The sequence below is a fragment of the Poecilia formosa genome, unplaced genomic scaffold (genome assembly GCF_000485575.1).
Source record: "Poecilia formosa unplaced genomic scaffold, Poecilia_formosa-5.1.2 Scaffold32, whole genome shotgun sequence".
NCBI classification, from domain to species: domain Eukaryota; kingdom Metazoa; phylum Chordata; class Actinopteri; order Cyprinodontiformes; family Poeciliidae; genus Poecilia; species Poecilia formosa.
This window is the reverse complement of record NW_006799971.1, coordinates 2,537,056-2,556,735: the sequence shown is the minus strand read 5'-3', so window position 1 is coordinate 2,556,735 and position 19,680 is coordinate 2,537,056. Positions and strand designations below refer to the sequence as shown.

The following is a 19,680-nucleotide window of genomic DNA, read 5'->3' as shown; positions in this document are numbered from 1 at the left end:
TCGATTTCAACCAAAAATCAACGATTCTAACTATTTTTCAACGTTGATTTAACATCATGTGCTATCTGGGAATAATTAAAAAAAATCCATGCTGACATACAAACAACACTCAACATTTGGATGGAGATTAGTGACGAAAACATGTAAAAAAAGTTTAATTTTTAACATGCTCCTCCTGAGCGTCTTGTGATTCTAATAGAGAGGAGGCACGGCACTGCAGAATGTCATCTCTATGGGAAAACTGGCCACTCTCAAGCCAAAAGTCATCCGACACAGACTGTAAGTAGTAGATCAGATTAATATTTTATAATATTGTAATGTGTCCCCATCACTTAGATTTCAGGGTTCCGTTTATTTGCAAAAACAACTTTGGATATGAACACATGAACACTGACAGCGATTCAACAAATGCCACTGTTTATGAGACTGATTTCATTTTAAAGTATGCTTTATACAGAGATATGGTTTCTCTCTTTATTCACAGTTTTATGACATTTGTTAAATCTTGTTTTTGTATTACTTTTCAATATTTACCGTTTGGTGTAGCTTATAGTGTTCACACTATACAGGAACATGTCAAACCCAGAAGTGGCTGTTGGTGAGTAAGTTCATCTTCTGAGAGATTCTAAAAGATGTTTCATTGTTTTCTTATTCACACCAACATGTTCTTAAAATGGCTTTTTCTATGCAGCGACTGTCGGCCCTTTAGGAGAGAATCCAGCTCAGATTATGTGCACGAAGTGCCATCAGACTGTCGTCTCTGAGGTGAAATATTCCTCTGGATTACTCACCTACCTTTTCTGTGGAGGACTTTTCCTCTGTGGGTAAGGGGAACTCTACTGTTGTTTAGGTTGTGCATATTTTTTTGGAGGTGGGGCTTAAAGTATAAAATTGCTGACAGAGACACAACTTGGGCATAATGATTGTTTAAGGAACTTTAATATTATTATTAATTATTTAGTTGTAGTTTCGTGGAATTAAGAGATAGGTCCGTTTTTCACCCTGTGGGATTGGGTTTATAAACAGTCTTTGTTTTAAGTATTGTTGAGTTGTTTTTTGTTTGTTCTGTATTTGTATTATTCTGTACAAAATTCTAAATAAAATGATCTAAAATAATAATAATAATAATAATAATAATAATAATAATAATAATAAGTGTTTCCATACATACATCCTCAGTCCATGGGGAGCTATTAAGATTTTTTAAAGTTATTTTTCTATACAAGCAACACATTGAAAAATCCACAGGAGCACATTTCCCTTCAGAGATTCATATGTTGATACCTAGTTGTTATTTTGTAGGATATTTCATATTTGTTTTAGAATTTAATAATCAATGCTAATTTGAATGTCATGTCTGCAGCTCCAGAGGATTCACAGGTTTACACATCGTTACAAATAAAATGATTAAAAGTTTCTGGGCCTGGATATAAAATCAGTGGGTTTAAATTACTGTGTCAGGTGGTGATTGTGAATTTTCTGAGTAGGAGGTTCTGAATGCGTCCACTTTCTCCTCCAGGTTTGTGTTTGGATGCTGCCTCATCCCGTTCTGCGTGGACAGACTGAAAGATGCCAAGCACACCTGTCCCATCTGCAAGACCGTCCTGGGAGTTTACAGACGCTTATAGCCGCCGCCGCAGCTCTACACTGGTGGCTCATTGATGCGTCATCTAATCCTATATGAAACTAATTTGTAACAACTTTTTTTCTTTCTAATCAACAGAGAATTTTAGATGGTGTTAAATGCTTGTCCTTTTTATATTCTTATCTGAGCAACAGTTAAACAATGTGATAGCTACAAATGTTCACTCTTTTGACCGCAAGTAAACCGGGCCAATGAATGGTTTTCTGCATTCATTCATTTATTATCAATCACAGAATGAACCTTTGAGTTGTGTGTCGTTGAGGACAGTGGGATCTGGTTTAGTCACCTTGATGTTTTTTAAGTAAATCATTAGAAATGGAGGTAGATGGCTGTTGCTCAGCCATATTTATGCTCAACATTCTTTTATTCCAGTTTTGATATTTCTTTGGATCTCCATTTGCCACAAACAGATGGTCGTCTTCTTTCTTCTTTCTAACTCATTTGATTAGATTTTTTTAAAGTGGCAGTGTTACATATTTTCCAGGAATATAGTGTCCTTTTATAGCACGATCAAGTAAATGTTAACTTCAGTTATAAAAATGCTAGCTATATCAAATGCAAAGACGAAGCATCATGATGAATAAAGTGGAGAGTTTACTCAAGAAAAGCATTTTATTTCAATAAGTGTTAACAGAAACATCCTTCATATGAGGTATCAGAAGTAAAATATGGAGGATAAAAATACAGAATATCTCCCCCTTCACAAATACCTACAGCAAATTGTAGTATAAGAAGTACATCTGGTATTATAGAAAAGACATAAAAGGTTTTATAGCAAAGAATTAAGTAATCACAAGCACAATATTTGCACCCATTTTTGTTCAGGAAATATATTTGTTCATTATAAACAACGTAATCGTCACAGTATTTGTTTTCGATTACACATAAATCTAAAAATGATTTCACCCATTAATCCAAGCACTGATTTTAGCCTACAGTGCGTGTTTGATAATCAGCCGTGCGTTTCTTCAGATCCCAATCTGATTGGACGAGACGAGGAGCGCGAGGAAAACAAAGAAGGTGAGGCCGGCAACGTCTCCATGGATCTGGGCCCCGGAACCTAAAACAGAAACAGGTTTTAGACTCTCAGAACAGTTAAAATTTCCCTCTAATGGTTACACATAAAAAATTCTAATAACCTCATTTTAACCAGAAAATATCCCATATAAAATGCGTCTCCTGGGAACCGTTTGCTAAAACAAACAAAATCGTCTGCTATGTCGTTTGGTGAAATGCTGAGCCAGTTTTGGAGCTCAAAAGGTCAACCTGAACATTTGGGAACCACTTTATTCTTTTCAATAAACATCGGGGCAGCTTGTCAAATCTTTTATCACTCAAAAAGATTCAAAGCATAATTAAAAGAAAAAAAAGTAATGGAATGCTTATAGCATATTAGAGATTTGCAAGTAAAGTCTGCTTTTGCTTTTTATTTCAAATATCGGTTGCCAAAAATAGTTTTTTTTTTATTCAAACTTTGTGGCAAAGTTTGTGTTTAATGACATGCAATATTGTGTTTCACTATTTAATATGAATAAAAATGTTAAAGATTAGTCACTATTTTTTATCTCGACCAATGTGCACACAACTTTGTTGATATTCTGCTAATGCCGAATAAACAATTTTGCAATTGCAGTGTTTCTGTTTGACAAGAAACGCAGTTAAAATCACTTGTGAATATGTTGATTCCTTAAAAAAAAAAAAAAAAACGCCACACCATCATCCTTCCACCACTTCCTGCCATCTTCTTCGTCTTTTCCACCAGTAGTAACATCTGGTTGTTGATCACGACTCGTATGATGTGGAAAAAAAATTCATACAGACGAAAAACCACCTCATCCTAGCACAAAGAGCTTGATCAAAAAAGTGTCTTTTTTTTATTGCTATGGGTCCATTCAGTAAATTTATTTTCATAATTTGAATTTGTGCAATTATATGTTTAATGAAGCTGTGGATAGTGTGTGACAATCTCCGGAGAATCCAGTACAGCTAAGGAGTAGTTATAGCTACTGTTGGTTTCCATCCCACTGGAGTGTACACTTGTGATTTTAATTGTGTTTCTCACTTACTGGAAACACCGCAATTGCAATATTCCACTGTTTGTTTGTTTTTTACATTAGTGGAATATTGGCAAAGCTTTGTGCTCGTCTGTAATGGAAACGCAGCTACTGTTAAGTTTGTTGCAACATCCTTCCATCAATGCCAACGACACAGTTTTCTGTTGATGAAATCATTTATTCTGAATATTGTTTCCACTGAGAACGTCCTTGAATAAGACTCACCTTTGGTAGTTTTGACAGTTGTTGAGGGTGTTGTAGTTGGGTTTGCAGCAGGGGTGGTTACGTTAGAAGTCAAGTTGGGAGAGGCGGAGCTGCTTGCTCTGCCTCCTGTAAGCCCAATATCCAGTGTTTCAAGTTCTGATTGTAGCCTGGTTGAGATCCAGCTTCTTACTACTGGGGTATTTTCAAAGCTCCTTAAATCAGCCAGGTTGTTGCCAAGAAGACCTTTAACTTCGCTAACACGCAGACTCTATGGAGAGAAAAGCAGGTCAAATTTCATACTTGGGACATGAAAAGGAACTTACACCATTACCAGAAGAAATAAAAAAACCCGGGATGACACTGACCTGTATCACACTCTCGTCCAGGTTAATAAATGTCTGCAGGTCCATATTGACGTCGGAGGCTACCAAACTTTGAACAAAATTATAAGGTGCGCCTCCTACAGGACAAAAAAAAATGGTGCTTACGTTTAGCTCAATCTTTAAGAGACGTTTTCTATTTAATGCTGCAGGTTTGTGTGTGTGTGTGCGTGTGTGTCTGTTCACCCAGGTATGGCTGTATGAGCTGGTACAATGGAACGTTTGATCTGGAGGTAGGCTGAAACGCTTGAAGGGCGATGCTGAAGAGCACTTTGAGTTTGTCTCTGGTGCAATTGGACACATCCAAAGCGTCGGCATCTCTGAGACAGCAAAAAGTGCAAAACATATGTTTGAAATGTATCAGTGAAATATTAGATTTTCAATAAATCAGACTTAAACAAGTCCAAAAATGAAATTAATCAGGGTGACAATATTTTGGTAAATGTTTTTAAAATGCTTTTTGTTCACTAGAACAGACAGCAAGCGGAAGAGAACTTCAATATCACGTTTTGGTAGGAACTATTTATCAGAACAAGAATAGATCCAGTAAATTTACTCAAGTCAAAGTTTATTCATGCAACACATTTACAACAGTATCAGCTGACCAAGCTGTTTCACAACAATCACATCACATTTAGAAAATAATGAGCAAACTACGATGGCATATTAAGGGCATAGTAGACAGAAAAAGGGAGGATTATACGTCTGCCAAACACTCTGAAATTTTGAGGTTAATCTCAGACATTTTCTACAAAAAAAAAAAAAAAAAACAACAACAAAGAAACAGGGTAATTTCTGAATTTCAAAAGTTGAAAATCTTTTTACTTTTGTAAATGTTCTGACTTTTAAAAGTTTTTTCTGGAGAATTTCTAAGATTAATCACAAAATTTGAGGGTTTTTTTCTTTCTATCAACAATGGCAAAATAAGAACAAAACAAAACGGATGCTTAAAAAAATTCAAAAATAAAATAAAAATAGTTTCCATGTTAACCAGCTGCAATATTACACCATCTGATTATTAAAATCAATACAAAATACATTTATGCTACATTTTAATTATACTCATATCACTAAGTAGAGTTTTGTGATGAAGTTTATTTTATAAGATGTGGTTATGGTTCTGTGACCTGAGAAAAGTCAATCCTCAGTTTAACCTCAACCTAACCCTGATAATCCAGTGAGATTAAGAGTAGAACAAACCCAAAACAAAGAGTACTTACTTCAAGCTAAGTTGAGAGATGTTGCTAAGAACTGCAGCATCCACAGAGCACAGGTTTGGTCCTCCGATAGCATTAAGCTCGGCGCTCTCAAGTTTGTTGCCTTCCACGCTCAGATACTTAGAGATGATAGCTTTAGCCTGAAGCAGCAGAAATGAGCACTGATGTGAACAAACAGGCGTACCGACGGCAAATACGAGCACATATTATTTAACCGTTTGCCCACCAAGCTTGGATCCCACGCTCCGTATGTTGTGTCCATCAGAGATGCGAGCGTGTCCACCTCAGTGATGTTCCATGTATTGATCTGATCTATCGAGGCAATGCGCGACGCCGGGCCCAAGATCTGGACCTGGTCTTCAGGGACGGTGGTGCTGTACGCCTAGATACAGAAAGTTTTACAAAGAATTAAAGGAGAAACATCCAAATTAAGACACAGACTGAGGATGGGTTTATCTTTGTCTCTGAATAAGCAATATAACTTAATGGCTTTTATTGTGCTCTTATTAAAAGTTAAAATGAAAATCCTCAAGTTTTGTTTCCACGGTACGTCCGTTTCCATCATAGTGAGCAAAATAAAAATGGTAAACATTTATTTCTGAACAGCACAAATGGTTAAGGGAATATTAATGACACGCTCAGCACTGTATAGAGACATAGATGAGCAACAGATGAGTTATGAAATTAGACACAAATCAGAAAGTAAACAAAATGTAATCTAAACAACCACTAACCGAATTCCTTTTCCCCCACCAAAAAAGACTAAAAGAGAATCTGGTCAAATTAAAGATCGCTGCCAAACTTCTACAGTGTGACCCATGTGAGTAGGAAATGGACAGGAAAATTCACCTCAGATGGGATTGTCAATAGGTTTCAAATTGACCCAGTGGATTTTTATTTTCTTAATACTTGTTTGGGATCCACTTAGGGTGGAAAATAATGCAATACAGAAAAGCAATAGAACTTTTTTTTTTTTTGCCACAGTTTAACCTGAACTGCGCTGAAATATGCTGCAATTCAAATTATCAACAAGTCGTATCAAAATGAAGAGCAAGCATGCTAACGTTAGCCTAGTACATCAGTGAACTGGTCCAGTGGATGCATCATCACGCTCCATGTGCTCACCTCCTGCAGCTTGGTGAGAACAATCTTGAGGTAATCCTGTTGATCCACCTTCTGGGTGATGATCTCCAGGTTGTCCCTGACAACCGCAGCACTGAGACAGCTGTTGAACTGATTGATGTCGCTGTAGTCGAAGGGGAAGGTGACACCACTGATGGTGACCTGGGTGATGTTTCCTACTGTGCATTCAGTGACTGAAACAAGAGGAAGAAATATGAAAATCAATCATTACTGGATGAACAAGCATAAAAAAAAAACTGATGAAAGGATTATCAACTGACCTGCCTGTCGCTTAAGTCTGCTTCTAATTGATTGTCTTATATTTTCTTTCATTGCCCCTATCTTCGCTCTGCTGACTCCATCAGTTTTGAGGACTTTCAGGTAGTATTTTAAGAATGAGCGCTTCGTGGTCTGCAAGCAGGAAAAACGGGAAAATCAAGAGAAAAAAATTTTATCATTCATGTTCTTTCATCTGCATACAAAATATCTTTTTTTTTGAAGCAGTGACTTACTTGGTCAAAGTTGTCATAGAAACCTGAAGACATATACAGAGGAAATGTATCGAGGTTCCTCAGCGTTGTTTCAGTCCATGTCGGAGCAAGTCTGGTTATGAAAAAAAAACAAAAACAAAAAAAGAAGGTTATTTTTTTTAAAGGTCGAAAAAGGCAACAAATTTCTGCCAAAGACACAGATCTTTACCGATATCTAGTGGTCCCACCGATCAGACGGGTCTCCACTGCGGCCGCCTGAGCGGCAGACAGATCCGGGCAGGTCTTCAGTTTCTCCAAGATGGATTCATCAGAGTCCAGGATGTAAGAGGGACTCAGGTAGCAGCACATGTTTCCCAGAACTGTTACTTGGTCTTTAGTCAGGTTTGTGGTTGTTATGCCCTGAGATGAAAAGTCAGACATGAGCACAATAAAATTAGAACATTAAATAAACCTACAGGTGGTGCTAAGGTGGGCCTCAGAAAATTGAGGGAAGATGAGGAAAAATAAATAAATTTAATCTAATAATTTTTTAATCACCAAATCCAACCTATTTTTAATCATTATTATAAAATATAAATTAAGATAATGTATTGAAATGTTCTTTGGCATATTCATCTTTCTGACTGGCTGCCAGTAAATTTTATCAAGAGGCTTTGCTACTCAAGCTAGCATAGCATACCTTAACATCAAACTGTTTGAGGCTGCAATTTTGTTAATTATTGAAAAATGCAGAATAAAAGTTAAGTTAATTTTTACACATTTGTAAAAATACTGTTTAGGTTTGCAAAGCTAGAAGCTAATGTTGTTTGTGAGGCCATGGCATGGACACAGGCTAATTTTTCTAGCCACACAATTAGCCTGTTTAGCTTAGCGTAGCCTAAGTATGTGCAACTCTGTTTTTAGCGCTATTAAGCTAACTCTATTCAACTTAAAAGTCAAAATTATTGAACCATTACAGGCTACAAATGGCAAGCAATTGTATAATTACCCCCTTTTTTACTTTATGAATGTTTTTGTGCAGTACTCTGAGGCTGCTTTTTGTTAAACATCAACCAGCCAGTTAGACTAGAGATGTAAATTAGCACCTTGCTTACAATGTCATGTATTCAGATTTAAATATCAATTGATATATATAATATTAAATTTCTGAAAAAATAAACTTGAAACAATGAACAAAAAATGTGCTATTATGCCAGCTGTAAAACAACAAAGGAGCATTTCTGTCATCTGCAGATATGCAGTGTCGACATAATGCTAATCTATGTATGTACGATATTATCACCATCCTAAAACAATGGCCAAAGTCTTTGTTTTTTCTTTCTTTTTCTTTTAAACCAAAAATGATTTTGGCAAACATGACTTGACTTTTGGTGGTGGTGGGGGACAAAATCACATTTTTCAACCCCAACTGTCTATGGCCACGCCCCTGTTGAGAATCAACAATAATTTCAAACAATTTTGGCTTTTAAAATTAATATAGTTGTGATTTGTAATACCTTTAACATGATTTTCTTTTTAATCTCTCTATTTTCTTTTTTTTTTTTAGAATTACAGAGGATTAAATTATGAAGACATTGATTCTTGTGATCAACGATAGTTTTCGGGTGACCTTACCAGGCAGCTCCTGGCGTTATCAAACAGAGCGGTCCGCTTGTAGCTGAGTTCTGAGGAGAACACCGAGAAGTCGGCGTCGCTGAGCTGTTCAAAGTATTGCCTGCAGTTGCTCTGGGACACCAGAGAGTAGCTGGTGTTCAGGGAGAAGGACATCAACAAGTCAGCATTTAATCAGGAGTCCAACACTAATTAGATATTGCAAGAGGACTTACTCATAGTACAGCAGCACATCTGGAGGGAAAAGTTCAAAGCTAGTGATGTCTGATTCTTTCCTGATGAGGTTGAACATGCAGGTCAACTGATGAGACAAAATGCATTTACCTGTTACCAACTCGTGTTGCATATTCCCTTCACCGCTTAATCAGAAACAGAAACAACTAAGTCAATTACAGCATTAAACATCTGGGTACAACGTCTGCAAAGATATGTAGAGTTCTGTGTTCTGCTGTGTTCTTATAGTTCTAGAAAAAATATGTACATTTATGGAAAAATAATTTGACCCACTGGCAAATCCCTGGGGCTGTGGGTCTGATATGCCTGTTTCTAATAACTGTACATTAGTTTCTGCTATAGTCTTGTACAATAGCAGAACTATAGTAGATTTTTCTCTTAACACCATCAATGCAATTACACTCCCGGACTCTCACCTGAGACTCCACCAGTTTGACTTTGTTTGTGCCTTTGCGCCGACAGGCTTTGACCAGATTCTTGACCTGCGCCTTCTGAATTGTTCTCACACTTGTGCATGTGAATCCTTGCAGCACAGAGGAAGACAGGCTACACAAACACACAAATACATGTTGGGATCACTTAACACACGCAGAGAAAAGACCACATGTTTTCACACCAGACTGTTTGTCTAAACCTACTTGTTCGCACTTCCCAGGACAGCCGTGGAGCTTTCCATTGCGATTACGCCAAAGAACAGCTCAGCCTGACGAAACAAAGTTGTAAACTCAAGTAGTTGTTCTTCTGGTAACATACAAATGAGAGAAAAAAAAAAAACTCTACAGGTTTTTAGCGAAGAAAGATCTCCTCTACCTGCTGGCGTTTCCATTTCTTCTTGTTGAGTTTTGTGACGCTGCCAGCTGTAAAGCTCTGGAGGAAAACCCGAGGGATCTCAGTGGCCATTTCGTCCGGAACGTTCTGGATTATTGCCTCTCCGGTGCTGTTCACCGATAAAATCTGGCAGAAGAATGGTCAGCATCCAGTTGTAGGTTATTCAAACTTAGCTAAATAACCTACAAAGTTTAAATGGATTTAAACTTTGTTTAAATCCATTTTAGATTCATTTAAGGGGGGGGAGGATTATGCCACATAGCGCCATTTCATTGCACAATCAAGTATTTCTGTTAATTTCAGTTGTTATAAAAATGCTGCATTATTTCAAATATTACTTAAAAAGAAATTTGACTTTGTAACTGAAATTGGGCCTCTGTCTCTTTAAGAAGCTTCTGCTCTTTTCTGAAACTCTGCTTTCAGGAAGCTATCACAACATGGCTCCTCTATTAACCCTTTAACAATCCTTTTAGCAGAGAAGTAGCTCCTATAATGAGGTGAGATGACATGCAGTTCCACCTGATGTTTGCTAATTGCTGCTGGCTAGTTTGAAGGAGCTGATTGGGGGAGTTGTGGGGGAGGGCTGCTCTGTGAGGCGGAAACTTGGAAGCTTGGAAAGTGAAGCTTCATCCTCAAAGGCGGAGCTATGTACACCCAGGCGTTTTGCACAGCTGAATTGTTGCCATGGAGATTCAAGGATTTTCTCAAACATTCATTCAGATTCAGAAAGAATCAAGGCAACACTCCAGGTATGTTATTGATGACGGAATAACAATGTAACATGATGCAAAGTTAAAAAAAGTTGATTTTACATAATTCTGCCCCTTTACTTTTTTTCCCCCCCGATAATGAAAACCTGTACTATAAATCACGCAGGCATACCTGGGTGACAAAAATCTGCTGGACGATCTTTGGAGAGGACATCATGTGTCCCACAAGCGAGGGGTTTCTGGAGGCGACCAAAATCTCAGAGCTCTGGATTTTCCTGAAAACTCTGGAGGGCACACCAATGATGAGAGTACCCAGCGTAAAAAGTGACGAAGCGCTATTGATCTGGTGGGATAAAGGAAGCAATCGGAGAGTGTTAAACATGAAAATTGGTCATGAGCAAGATGAAATGGGCGAAGGGAGAAGCTATACCTGCATCACGGTCAAGAGAGACTCGATAATGCTCTTTGCCTGTCCTCCGTTCCAGCCCATCACGTTGCTGAGTGTGAACAGAGCATTGACCAGCTGCTGTGGCTGGATGGCCTTGATCTGCCCCTTGGACATACTGGTGCTCTCATTGCCGAGAGCAGAGATGGCGTTGGAGTCGATGTCATCACCCAAGTTGCTCGTCAGAGCAGCAGAAATCTACAGATGCAAAGGTAAAAAAAATACATAAATAACTTTTTAAGTATTATTTTTCATTTCTTTGACAGGAAGTTGTATTGTGAAGCAGATTTTTCTGGTTTAGTTCCTATTTTGGTACACAATATTATTATTCATAATTGACGCGATGCAATCTGCTGGGTTTCCTTAGAGAGAAACTTTTTAAGCTATTGGGATAATGTGGATCCCCATTTGAGGTGACAGACAAACACTATGCAACGTTTACTTCTCAGAAAAACAAAAATTCTCAGAAACTATTGCAATAGAAAAGAGCAAATGCTGGACAGTAGCTATCTTTCCATTCATCGTATAATTGCGCCTTTTGGAATTACTAAAATAAATTTGCTAAATAAGAAACATGTCAATTTTGAAAAACAATTTTGCTAAAAAATTTTTTTTGCTCCAAGTGGTTTTTTGGCTTCTGCGTATTTTGCAAAACAGCGACGGAGACCCTTTTTTTGCATCACACGAGTCGTGATCAACAACAGGATGTTTCTACTGCCGAAAAAGACTTATTTAATGGAAACATCCCAATTGCAAAATTGTGTTTTTTCAATGTAAGCAGAAGATCCACAAAGTTTTGAGTACCTTTGTAACAGAAATGGAGCTACTGTTCATGTTTTTAAGTTCTTTACATCGGCTCTTGTGTTTTTGTTTTCCTTCTGTGTTCCTGTTACCTGTGGATCGAGATCTTGGCAGACAATGGTGAGGTTCTGCAACACAAACAAACTTTCTCCTGGAGTCAGCTGGGTGAATGCCATGGCAGGAGCGACACACCGGCACAACATAGGAAGGCTGCAGAGAATATATCAAAATAACAATAAAGACAAAAAAAAAAAAAAACACCTTTGCAAAATCTTAGTAATTGGTGATAAACGCACAGAAGGGGGTGGAAGTTACTGTCTTGTTGGTAGACCAGTTTAGTGTAGTAGTCAGTGAGGTTCTGAGGCAAAACCGAGTGGTTGAGGAGTGCAATGTTCAGGGGGTTCACCGTGAACACCTGCAGGGTCTATAAGGAGCAGGAACAATAAAAGCAGGGACAATAAAAATCTGTGTCTCCTATTATTTGTCATTTAAGAGATCAATTCCAGATTCAGTACCTGATCCGATCCGAAGGTCTGAAGAATCTCAAGAGTGAGGAACGGCATGAAAGGGCCGATGTACTCAGCAAACCAAGCCGTAGAGTTCAGCTCTGGGTGGTTGGGGTCGTAACATCTTGGTGTTGCTACGGTGACAGGTTAAAACTGTTTAGGTTCAAAGGTTTTATATTTATGACAAATGAAGAGTAATTCATCGACAGGGTACTAACAAGGTGCCAAGAGTGTGTACCCACAAGATACTTATGAGGTACTTTTGAGATACTGGTGTGTACTTACAAGGTTCCACCTGTTTATAAAAACATTTATACTTTTTGGGTACTGAGAGGGGTATTTATGAAAAACATTAAGGGTACTTACAGGAGAAACTTATGGAATATATTTTTGCAGGGTAATTGAGTTTGCCTGTAGGGTTGTTACAAGAGTTACAGGTTGGGTTTGACTAACAGGCATTTCTGAGGACTTGCTTGTATTCAGAGGGAACTTTCTCCATCTGCATTTAACAAGTATCCATGGTGATACCTATAGTGTAACTATAGATGTAAAAACTTAATATTGATAAGGTGATTAATATTGACCTGGCTGTACTATCAGAAGACTTATTACCTTGTACAGTATTCCTCATATCTACTGTACATGCACCCTTTGTAGGTATCAGAATTACAAACTGACAACTGAAAAGTGAAATGATTAAAAAACAAAGCAAAATAAGTATGAATTTAAGGTTACTTTGTTGCTGCGTTCGAACTCACCTGATTGGAGGTAGTTCCTGATGGTGCTGAACACATCTTCCCGCACAAAGTCCACCGCAGTGTAGTTGTATTGACCAAGAACCGAGACACTGAAACGGCACAAGGTTCAATCAGGACACAGAAACAAAAACTTCAAAAAGTTCAATCAGGACACAGAAACAAAAACTTCAAAAAGAGAGGGAAAAAAAAAAAGCTGCTTGGAAACATACAGTTTCTGGAAGGCCAGACACGAGGTGTTATGTGTAACATCTGGACTGATCAGACTCTTTGAGAGGAAGACCAAGTAGTTCTGGAGGCTTCGGTCAAACCAAGCATTGACCTCTGACCTGCTGGTACTGCTGAGGGCCATGGGCCAAACGCAGGGCAGGGTGGGACGCCTGACATCTACCGGCAGGGACTCCTGCAGTGAATTAACAGGTTGTTGTGTTTGCACACATCATCCCGATGTTGTGTTTGAGATTCCAACAGGTGTGTTACATACAGTTTCCAAAAACACTCGTGTCTGAACATAGCTGCTGTAGAGACCACAGAGCAGCGCTTTGTCGTCAACGACGTCTGGCCGACGCAGTAGGTTCCCCAGATGTGACGGAGGCATGGAGTTCACCAGCTGGAAGATCAGAAGTCACATAAATGAAGTCGATTTGGTCGGCCTCAGTTCTGCCAATACCCGAAAGCTTTTATCTCAACACACCAGATGCTTCTGGTCACGAGGCATGAGGGACAGGAAGGTGGTCAGGTTGGGGAACTGGAATCCCAAGAACGAGTCCTCGACGAAGCTGTAGAAGCTGCTGCCACCATAGCAACGGAGAGCTGGAGGGGCTATCAAAAAAACAGGATTTTCAGGTGATGTGTAAGTTTTGTTTTTGGAGACATTTCTCTAATATAACATTATATAAATTGATTTTCAATGATACGCTGTAGGTTGTTCACTCTGACTATTTAAGTCTATTTCCCAGCAGCCTCAATGTAGCGCTCAGCTAAACGGCTTGCAGTCTGTCTTGGACCACAAAATACTTCTGACTTTGCAGATATGAAGCAAGCTTACTGTAAAGATTTAACAAAGATCTTTACATACGTATGCTCGAGTTTTGCTGCTCAGCTGACTTTCAAAAAGCAGTTTCTTTACCTTTCAGTGCCAGAATGATGTGGTTGTAGATTTCTTTCTGGGAATCCGGAGTGAGTGTTAGGATTGTTGAATTGAGAAGCGTTACACTGAAACAGACAAAATAAAAATTCTAAGAATTTTTGGAGAAGATTTGAATCAAAATAAAAATGTTTACTGAAACACAGCACCAATGTGTGAAAGTGCCCTTCCTTGAACGTTTTTTTTTTTTTTTACACATTCTCCTGTTGCAACCATGGTGTTGAATGTAATGTAATCAACTAAAACAACTGCTAGTGCTTGTTGCCTTTCCACTCACCCCTGCTGTCCAATGCTGCAGTTCCTTCCCGCCAGTATCTGGAAGTATGGGTTGACTTGGGAGGGGATCAGGCTTATGACCAGGGGAGGCAGTCGATTATTGAGCCACTGGGATACCACCGAGTCCTCCACTGAGGGATGGGACAGGTTTGCACGATTGAACACAACCTCCAGCATAGCGGACCTCACTGCAGAGGGCATCATGTGTTCATTTCCCTGCAAGAAAAAAACACAAACAAAAACACTGAAAATCATAGACTATCTACAAACAAACATTTTTAATACAGATTAAATTACACCAGCCAACACTTTGCTGTTAAGGTAAGATGTTTTGCGTACCCTAATGGCGACTGAGAACTCATCAAAGAAAACGGCCAACATTGGGTCTGGGACGTATTTCATAACCATGGCAACCTCGTCAGGAGTCGTGACCAACCCAGGTATGGTGAATAAGCCCACCAGCTGTCCGACAGACAGAGAGGCCAGTGCTTCCATCTGTACACAAACAAAGGCATTTATGTTTACAGTAACGAGTTTTGACTATAAAGATAGAAATGAAAAAGCCTTGAAATAACACGAAAAGAAGCCATGCGACAGAACTTACTGGTGAAAAGTCGGGGTAGAGCTTCAGCAGTTCCTGGATGGAAATGAAAACAGAAAAGCCTCCCAGGTTCTTCTGCAGCCAGTCACTGCTGCCGACTGTGTTGGAGCTGCAGGATGGATCTGAGCCATACAAACAAACACACATGCTAAGCTAATCGTTACCCTTCTGAGGAGACGCCGACCACTTCTATATGCTTTCATACTTCATCACGTAAGACAAGAAAGATGTTCAAAAAGTTTTCAGTATCAACTTGCAGAATGGTAGATTTGATGGGACTTGACTTGGGCAAAAGTACAAGTTTCACAAAATTGACAACAAATGATGTCACAAACATGAAAATCATGGTCTTATTGACTTTACTTGAAACAAAAAAAACTACTGCCTTAATTGAAGGTGAAATTATACAAAAAATACAACTATAATAATAACTATGTCATTATAGTATAATATAGCAGTTATTCATATTCATTTTAATTTCCAAAAGCTTAAGAAAAAAAAATATAGCGGTAATACTTAAACAAACATGGTTATTTCATTAACTGTACCATTCTGCAACAAACTGATATTATCTTAATCACTTTGAATTCTTAACAACACTTTATGTAAATCACTTTGGGTCGCATCACTGCTGGAAATGTGCTCCGCAAAGAAAATTGTCTTGTCTTGCATCTGCCTGCTTATATAATTCATTAGTAGGTTGAACTATATAGTGATTTAAAATCTTTTACTCATTGACTGTTTCAAAATGAATTTAGCTCCCCACCCTCCTACACACCATCTAAAAAGCAGAAGAACTACAGCGTTTTTATTTTTCATGGTGCAATTATTTACATGGACTGAAAAACTAGTCTTCGTTTTGATGGGTTTTTTTTTTTTAGATCTGTTTGGTGTTGGGTTATTTAATTATTTGTTTTTACTCTGCTTATATTCATTTTTAAACAATTTCATAATTTTGTCCCTCAAAATATTAAAACAAATACTTTTCATAGACATTCTGTCCCAAGACAATACTAAATAGAGCTACCTTTCAGAAATAATTCTAATAATTTCTCTAAGACCACAATTTCTCAGTTCAATGTTATGGTCACTTTAATGTCACTTTATTCATATGTTTCCTGGTTTTCCTTTACAATGACTCTTTCACTTCAATACGTCAACATGCATGGTAAGGATCAGTGTGTTTGCAGGTTCCTACCTGCAGTGTTGTTTGTTGTCAGATAAACTGTGATGAAGTGTGTAAAGACAGACATCTGCTTTTCACGCAACATGTGTGGCTGAAGTTTGCTCAATGTCTTCACGCTGAAAATGGAAAAGATTTTATTATCACAAATTGTAAAAGATAACTAAAAGGAATAAAAGAATAAATGTATCCATGCTTACATGTACTGGTAGGTGCTGCAGTCCAGTGATTCAGTGGCGACACATGAGAGGAAGTCGTCAGAAACAGCTGGCAGGAACGGACGAAGGCGGCGGCCGAACCACATCTGGACGAAGGCGGGATCGTTGAGGACGGCCATGTTGACGACATCCAGCCGGAGTTCTCGTATGGAGTCCAGGATCATGGAGGCAGAAGGATGGTCAGGACGGAGCGTCTGCAACAAGAAATGATCCGCGATAAATTCTTAGCAAAATAAAAGATCTTGAAGTGTGTTTACATACATCAATTGTACTTATTGTACTATTTATTAACATATATTTTCAGCCCCAATATTTTTTTTCTTTTTGTCATATCACAGGTGAGAAATGTTTGTAGATGGCAATAGTCAATTTGGTTGAAACCAAAAGCCAGTCTTACGGTGTTGCTCAGCAGATCCAGAGCTTGATCCAGGACCAGGGAGGCTTTGGACAGCAGCAGCTTCCAGGCAGGTTTGGAGCCTCTTGAGTTGGAGACCCTATCACAACCCAACATGGCTGCCAGATCAGCAGCTGTTAAACCTGACAGCTGGAGAGGAGAATGACAACAGACCAGATGTTGAACCAAACATGGAACCATTTTCCCTCAGCTGCACTTTGAGGACAGATGATGATGATGATGATGCGACGTCTTACAGAGGCACAGGCAAATTCCTCCACAGAGAAGCTGCAGTGCCGTCCGACCGTTGATCTGTCTAGGTGGATCTGAAGCTCTGTGCTGTAACACAAAATGATTCATGTTTCCTTTATTTAACATGAAATGTTTAGGGAGAAATATCAAAAAGTCTTTCTCAACCCTACCTGTTGACTCCCATGCATATCTCTGTCTCTGTGAAAACGTGCAAAACAAATTAAAGAAATGTAAAAATAATACATAATTTTAAATAAAGTAGATAAAGGGTAGTTATGCAGTGAGAGGAAGCTTACCATTTGTCATTGTTGGATTGCACTAGGTAGAAAAAATGATTAAAATGGTAATTAATCTTCAAAAAACAAATACATTTGTTTGAAAAAATAAAATAAATGTCCACAGTAACCTATATTTACCTGCCCTATGTATATGCTGCAGTCTGTAATAAAAGTACAAAAAATGAATTATTTACAAACTCTCAATTATTAAAGAAATAAGAAATTAATTGACAAAAATTTAAATCACAAAGTTATTTCTTGATTACCTTTTCAAAAACCAACAATCAGTAAAGTTGCATATTAAGTATTATCGCTTTGTATTTAATTTTATATTGAAATACAAGAAAATGATCTCAGCACAACTTCCTTTACATGCAACTAAAATCATCATTGTTGTTACAGTTTGTTGGGAAAATGTTACATAAAGAAAATAAAATTAAAGAAGAGAATATTGGGAATAGATTTAAAGTAACAGTATTTGTATTCAAAAATGCAGCTTTTTTTTGGTAAAACTCACCTAGTGGTAGTTGTTTGGACAAAGCCACTTTAGTATTTGTGATGACTAACACTATGTCAGGGGAAGTAGTTATCATGGCCTTGTCCAGTCTGGCGAATCTGCACGGCAAAAATATTTTACATTTGGTCAAACTAAACTCATTCTGTGGTCTGCAAGAATCACCAAAATCATCCATGTGTAGAAAACAATAATAATAATCAGAATAATCAGAGAGAAAATGACTTTAAAACAAACATGCTATTATCATTCTATACATTCATAAGTTTTAGTACATGTCCTTAGTTTTTTGGTAGAATTGCCTTTAACTTTCAATTTGATGTTCTTAGATGTTATTTTCACATTATCTTCTTCTAATAATGCCATTTAATTTGATGCTGCTACCACCATTCGACATGAAAGCTTTTCTTTGATTACCCAAATAATAGTATTGTTACACCCAAACATTTCAGTTTTGGTTTCATCCACATGATACCTCAAAAGACATTCCTCTTTGTCCTCCTTACCCTAATCCTAACCTACTTGGTCATATTTCTATATTGCAGGTTTGATCTGGACTCACAGTGTTTTGTAGGATGAACAGGAAAGGTTTTCCTGTTGGACAAAAAGGAAGAAAATGAAGAATGAGTTACTACTTTAAACACAAAATCCTCGAAAAACCTTAATCATAATAGACTTTTCTAACCATCTTAGTGAATACGAGGAGAGATGACAGGAACTCCGTGAATCTCCTTTCCTTTGGTGCTTCAGTCATGTAATCAAAGAGCGTGTTGATGACAGCATCTGTGTTTTCAGGGGGCGTCAGACCCAGCAGCTCCACTCTCTGATTTGGCGTGAGGAGCTGTATGACATCCAACTATTAAGAAAAGAAAAGAAAAAAAAGGTTATTTCGCCTTACTTTGAAAAAGCACTGATTTGTTTTTGACAGTCTGAGCCTCACTGGGTTGAAGAGTCGGTTGAGACGGATCAGCTCACTGATGATCACAAACTCTGAGAATGGACCGAAGTTGTCGGTCAGCCACTGTGCGCTGTTGTTGAAGGAGGACAAACATCCTGGACCTGGAACAGGTCAAGAAAATGGAGATTTGTTTGTTTTGCACCAAAAAAAGAGGAAAAGTGTTTATTACTTTGAGCATTTACTGTTTTATAAGGAATAACATACTAAAGTTTGTGTGTTTATATGTCTGACATGGAAAGTCATGAAAAAATTAACGAGCACAAAATAAAGAGCTAAAAGACAAAGGGTTTGGATAAATAAATTAAGAAAAACAACTGAAATTTGAAGTTAACTAATGACATTGATTTAAAGGATGTTGTCGTGGAAACACTAGACAATCATAAAAGTAGCGGGTTAATAGTGTTTCTCAAAACTCCTCTACTTAGTTATATTTCAGACCTACACAAGTTTATTAAAATGTCAACATGCATGGTAAGGATCAGTGTGTTTGCAGGTTCCTACCTGCAGTGTTGTTTGTTGTCAGATAAACTGTGATGAAGTGTGTAAAGACAGACAACTGTTTTTCACGCAACATGACTGGATGAAGCTCGCTCAATGTCTTCACGCTGAAAATGGAAAAGATATTTTATTATCACAAATTGTAAAAGAGATTCAAATATATTTGTAAAGTGATTACAAAGGACAAAGGTATCCATGCTTACATGTACTGGTAGGTGCTGCAGACCAGTGATTCGGTGGCGACACATGAGAGGAAGTCCTCGGAAACAGCTGGAAGGAACGGACGAAGGCGGCGGCCGAACCCCATCTGGACGAAGGCGGGATCGTTGAGGACAGTCACGTTGACGACATCCAGCCG

General features: G+C 38.1%; 2 protein-coding genes across 10 annotated transcripts in view; one reads left to right on the top strand and one right to left on the bottom strand.

The window, feature by feature from the left end:
* Window positions 1–113: 113 nt before the first annotated feature.
* Window positions 114–1,844, top strand: LOC103136440 (lipopolysaccharide-induced tumor necrosis factor-alpha factor homolog). The gene is made up of 4 exons (XM_016670319.1): window positions 114–279; window positions 570–598; window positions 692–824; window positions 1,520–1,844. Exons 1-4 carry the CDS (start codon window positions 233–235, stop codon window positions 1,626–1,628), a joined length of 318 nt encoding a protein of 105 aa, XP_016525805.1. The 5' UTR covers window positions 114–232; the 3' UTR covers window positions 1,629–1,844.
* Window positions 1,845–2,238: 394 nt separating this feature from the next.
* mslnb (mesothelin b) overlaps window positions 2,239–19,680 on the bottom strand; it is a 44,645-nt gene continuing 27,203 nt past the window's right edge. For 4 of the 9 annotated variants that reach the window (XM_016670305.1, XM_007549702.2, XM_007549701.2 and 1 more), the window contains exons 31-64: window positions 17,371–17,392; window positions 17,245–17,272; window positions 17,080–17,161; window positions 16,826–16,972; window positions 16,411–16,622; window positions 16,226–16,329; window positions 15,031–15,149; window positions 14,766–14,921; window positions 14,428–14,642; window positions 14,133–14,218; window positions 13,698–13,825; window positions 13,488–13,613; window positions 13,216–13,406; window positions 13,007–13,095; window positions 12,258–12,382; window positions 12,039–12,166; window positions 11,835–11,952; window positions 10,927–11,139; window positions 10,669–10,839; window positions 9,769–9,912; window positions 9,597–9,661; window positions 9,375–9,504; window positions 8,940–9,025; window positions 8,728–8,857; window positions 7,322–7,512; window positions 7,135–7,225; window positions 6,904–7,033; window positions 6,626–6,816; window positions 5,727–5,882; window positions 5,504–5,640; window positions 4,470–4,603; window positions 4,269–4,363; window positions 3,925–4,171; window positions 2,239–2,705 (exon numbers count right to left, since the gene is read on the bottom strand). In XM_016670305.1, the coding sequence (XP_016525791.1) occupies window positions 2,614–2,705; window positions 3,925–4,171; window positions 4,269–4,363; window positions 4,470–4,603; window positions 5,504–5,640; window positions 5,727–5,882; window positions 6,626–6,816; window positions 6,904–7,033; window positions 7,135–7,225; window positions 7,322–7,512; window positions 8,728–8,857; window positions 8,940–9,025; window positions 9,375–9,504; window positions 9,597–9,661; window positions 9,769–9,912; window positions 10,669–10,839; window positions 10,927–11,139; window positions 11,835–11,952; window positions 12,039–12,166; window positions 12,258–12,382; window positions 13,007–13,095; window positions 13,216–13,406; window positions 13,488–13,613; window positions 13,698–13,825; window positions 14,133–14,218; window positions 14,428–14,642; window positions 14,766–14,921; window positions 15,031–15,149; window positions 16,226–16,329; window positions 16,411–16,622; window positions 16,826–16,972; window positions 17,080–17,161; window positions 17,245–17,272; window positions 17,371–17,392 (4,479 nt within the window). In that variant the 3' untranslated portion in view covers window positions 2,239–2,613. Of the gene's footprint in view, window positions 2,706–3,924; window positions 4,172–4,268; window positions 4,364–4,469; window positions 4,604–5,503; window positions 5,641–5,726; window positions 5,883–6,625; window positions 6,817–6,903; window positions 7,034–7,134; window positions 7,226–7,321; window positions 7,513–8,727; window positions 8,858–8,939; window positions 9,026–9,374; window positions 9,505–9,596; window positions 9,662–9,768; window positions 9,913–10,668; window positions 10,840–10,926; window positions 11,140–11,834; window positions 11,953–12,038; window positions 12,167–12,257; window positions 12,383–13,006; window positions 13,096–13,215; window positions 13,407–13,487; window positions 13,614–13,697; window positions 13,826–14,132; window positions 14,219–14,427; window positions 14,643–14,765; window positions 14,922–15,030; window positions 15,150–16,225; window positions 16,330–16,410; window positions 16,623–16,825; window positions 16,973–17,079; window positions 17,162–17,244; window positions 17,273–17,370; window positions 17,393–17,490; window positions 17,514–17,869; window positions 17,968–19,680 lie in introns of all 9 variants that reach the window. The other 5 variants (XM_007549698.2, XM_007549697.2, XM_016670303.1 and 2 more) reach the window with 3 other exon arrangements.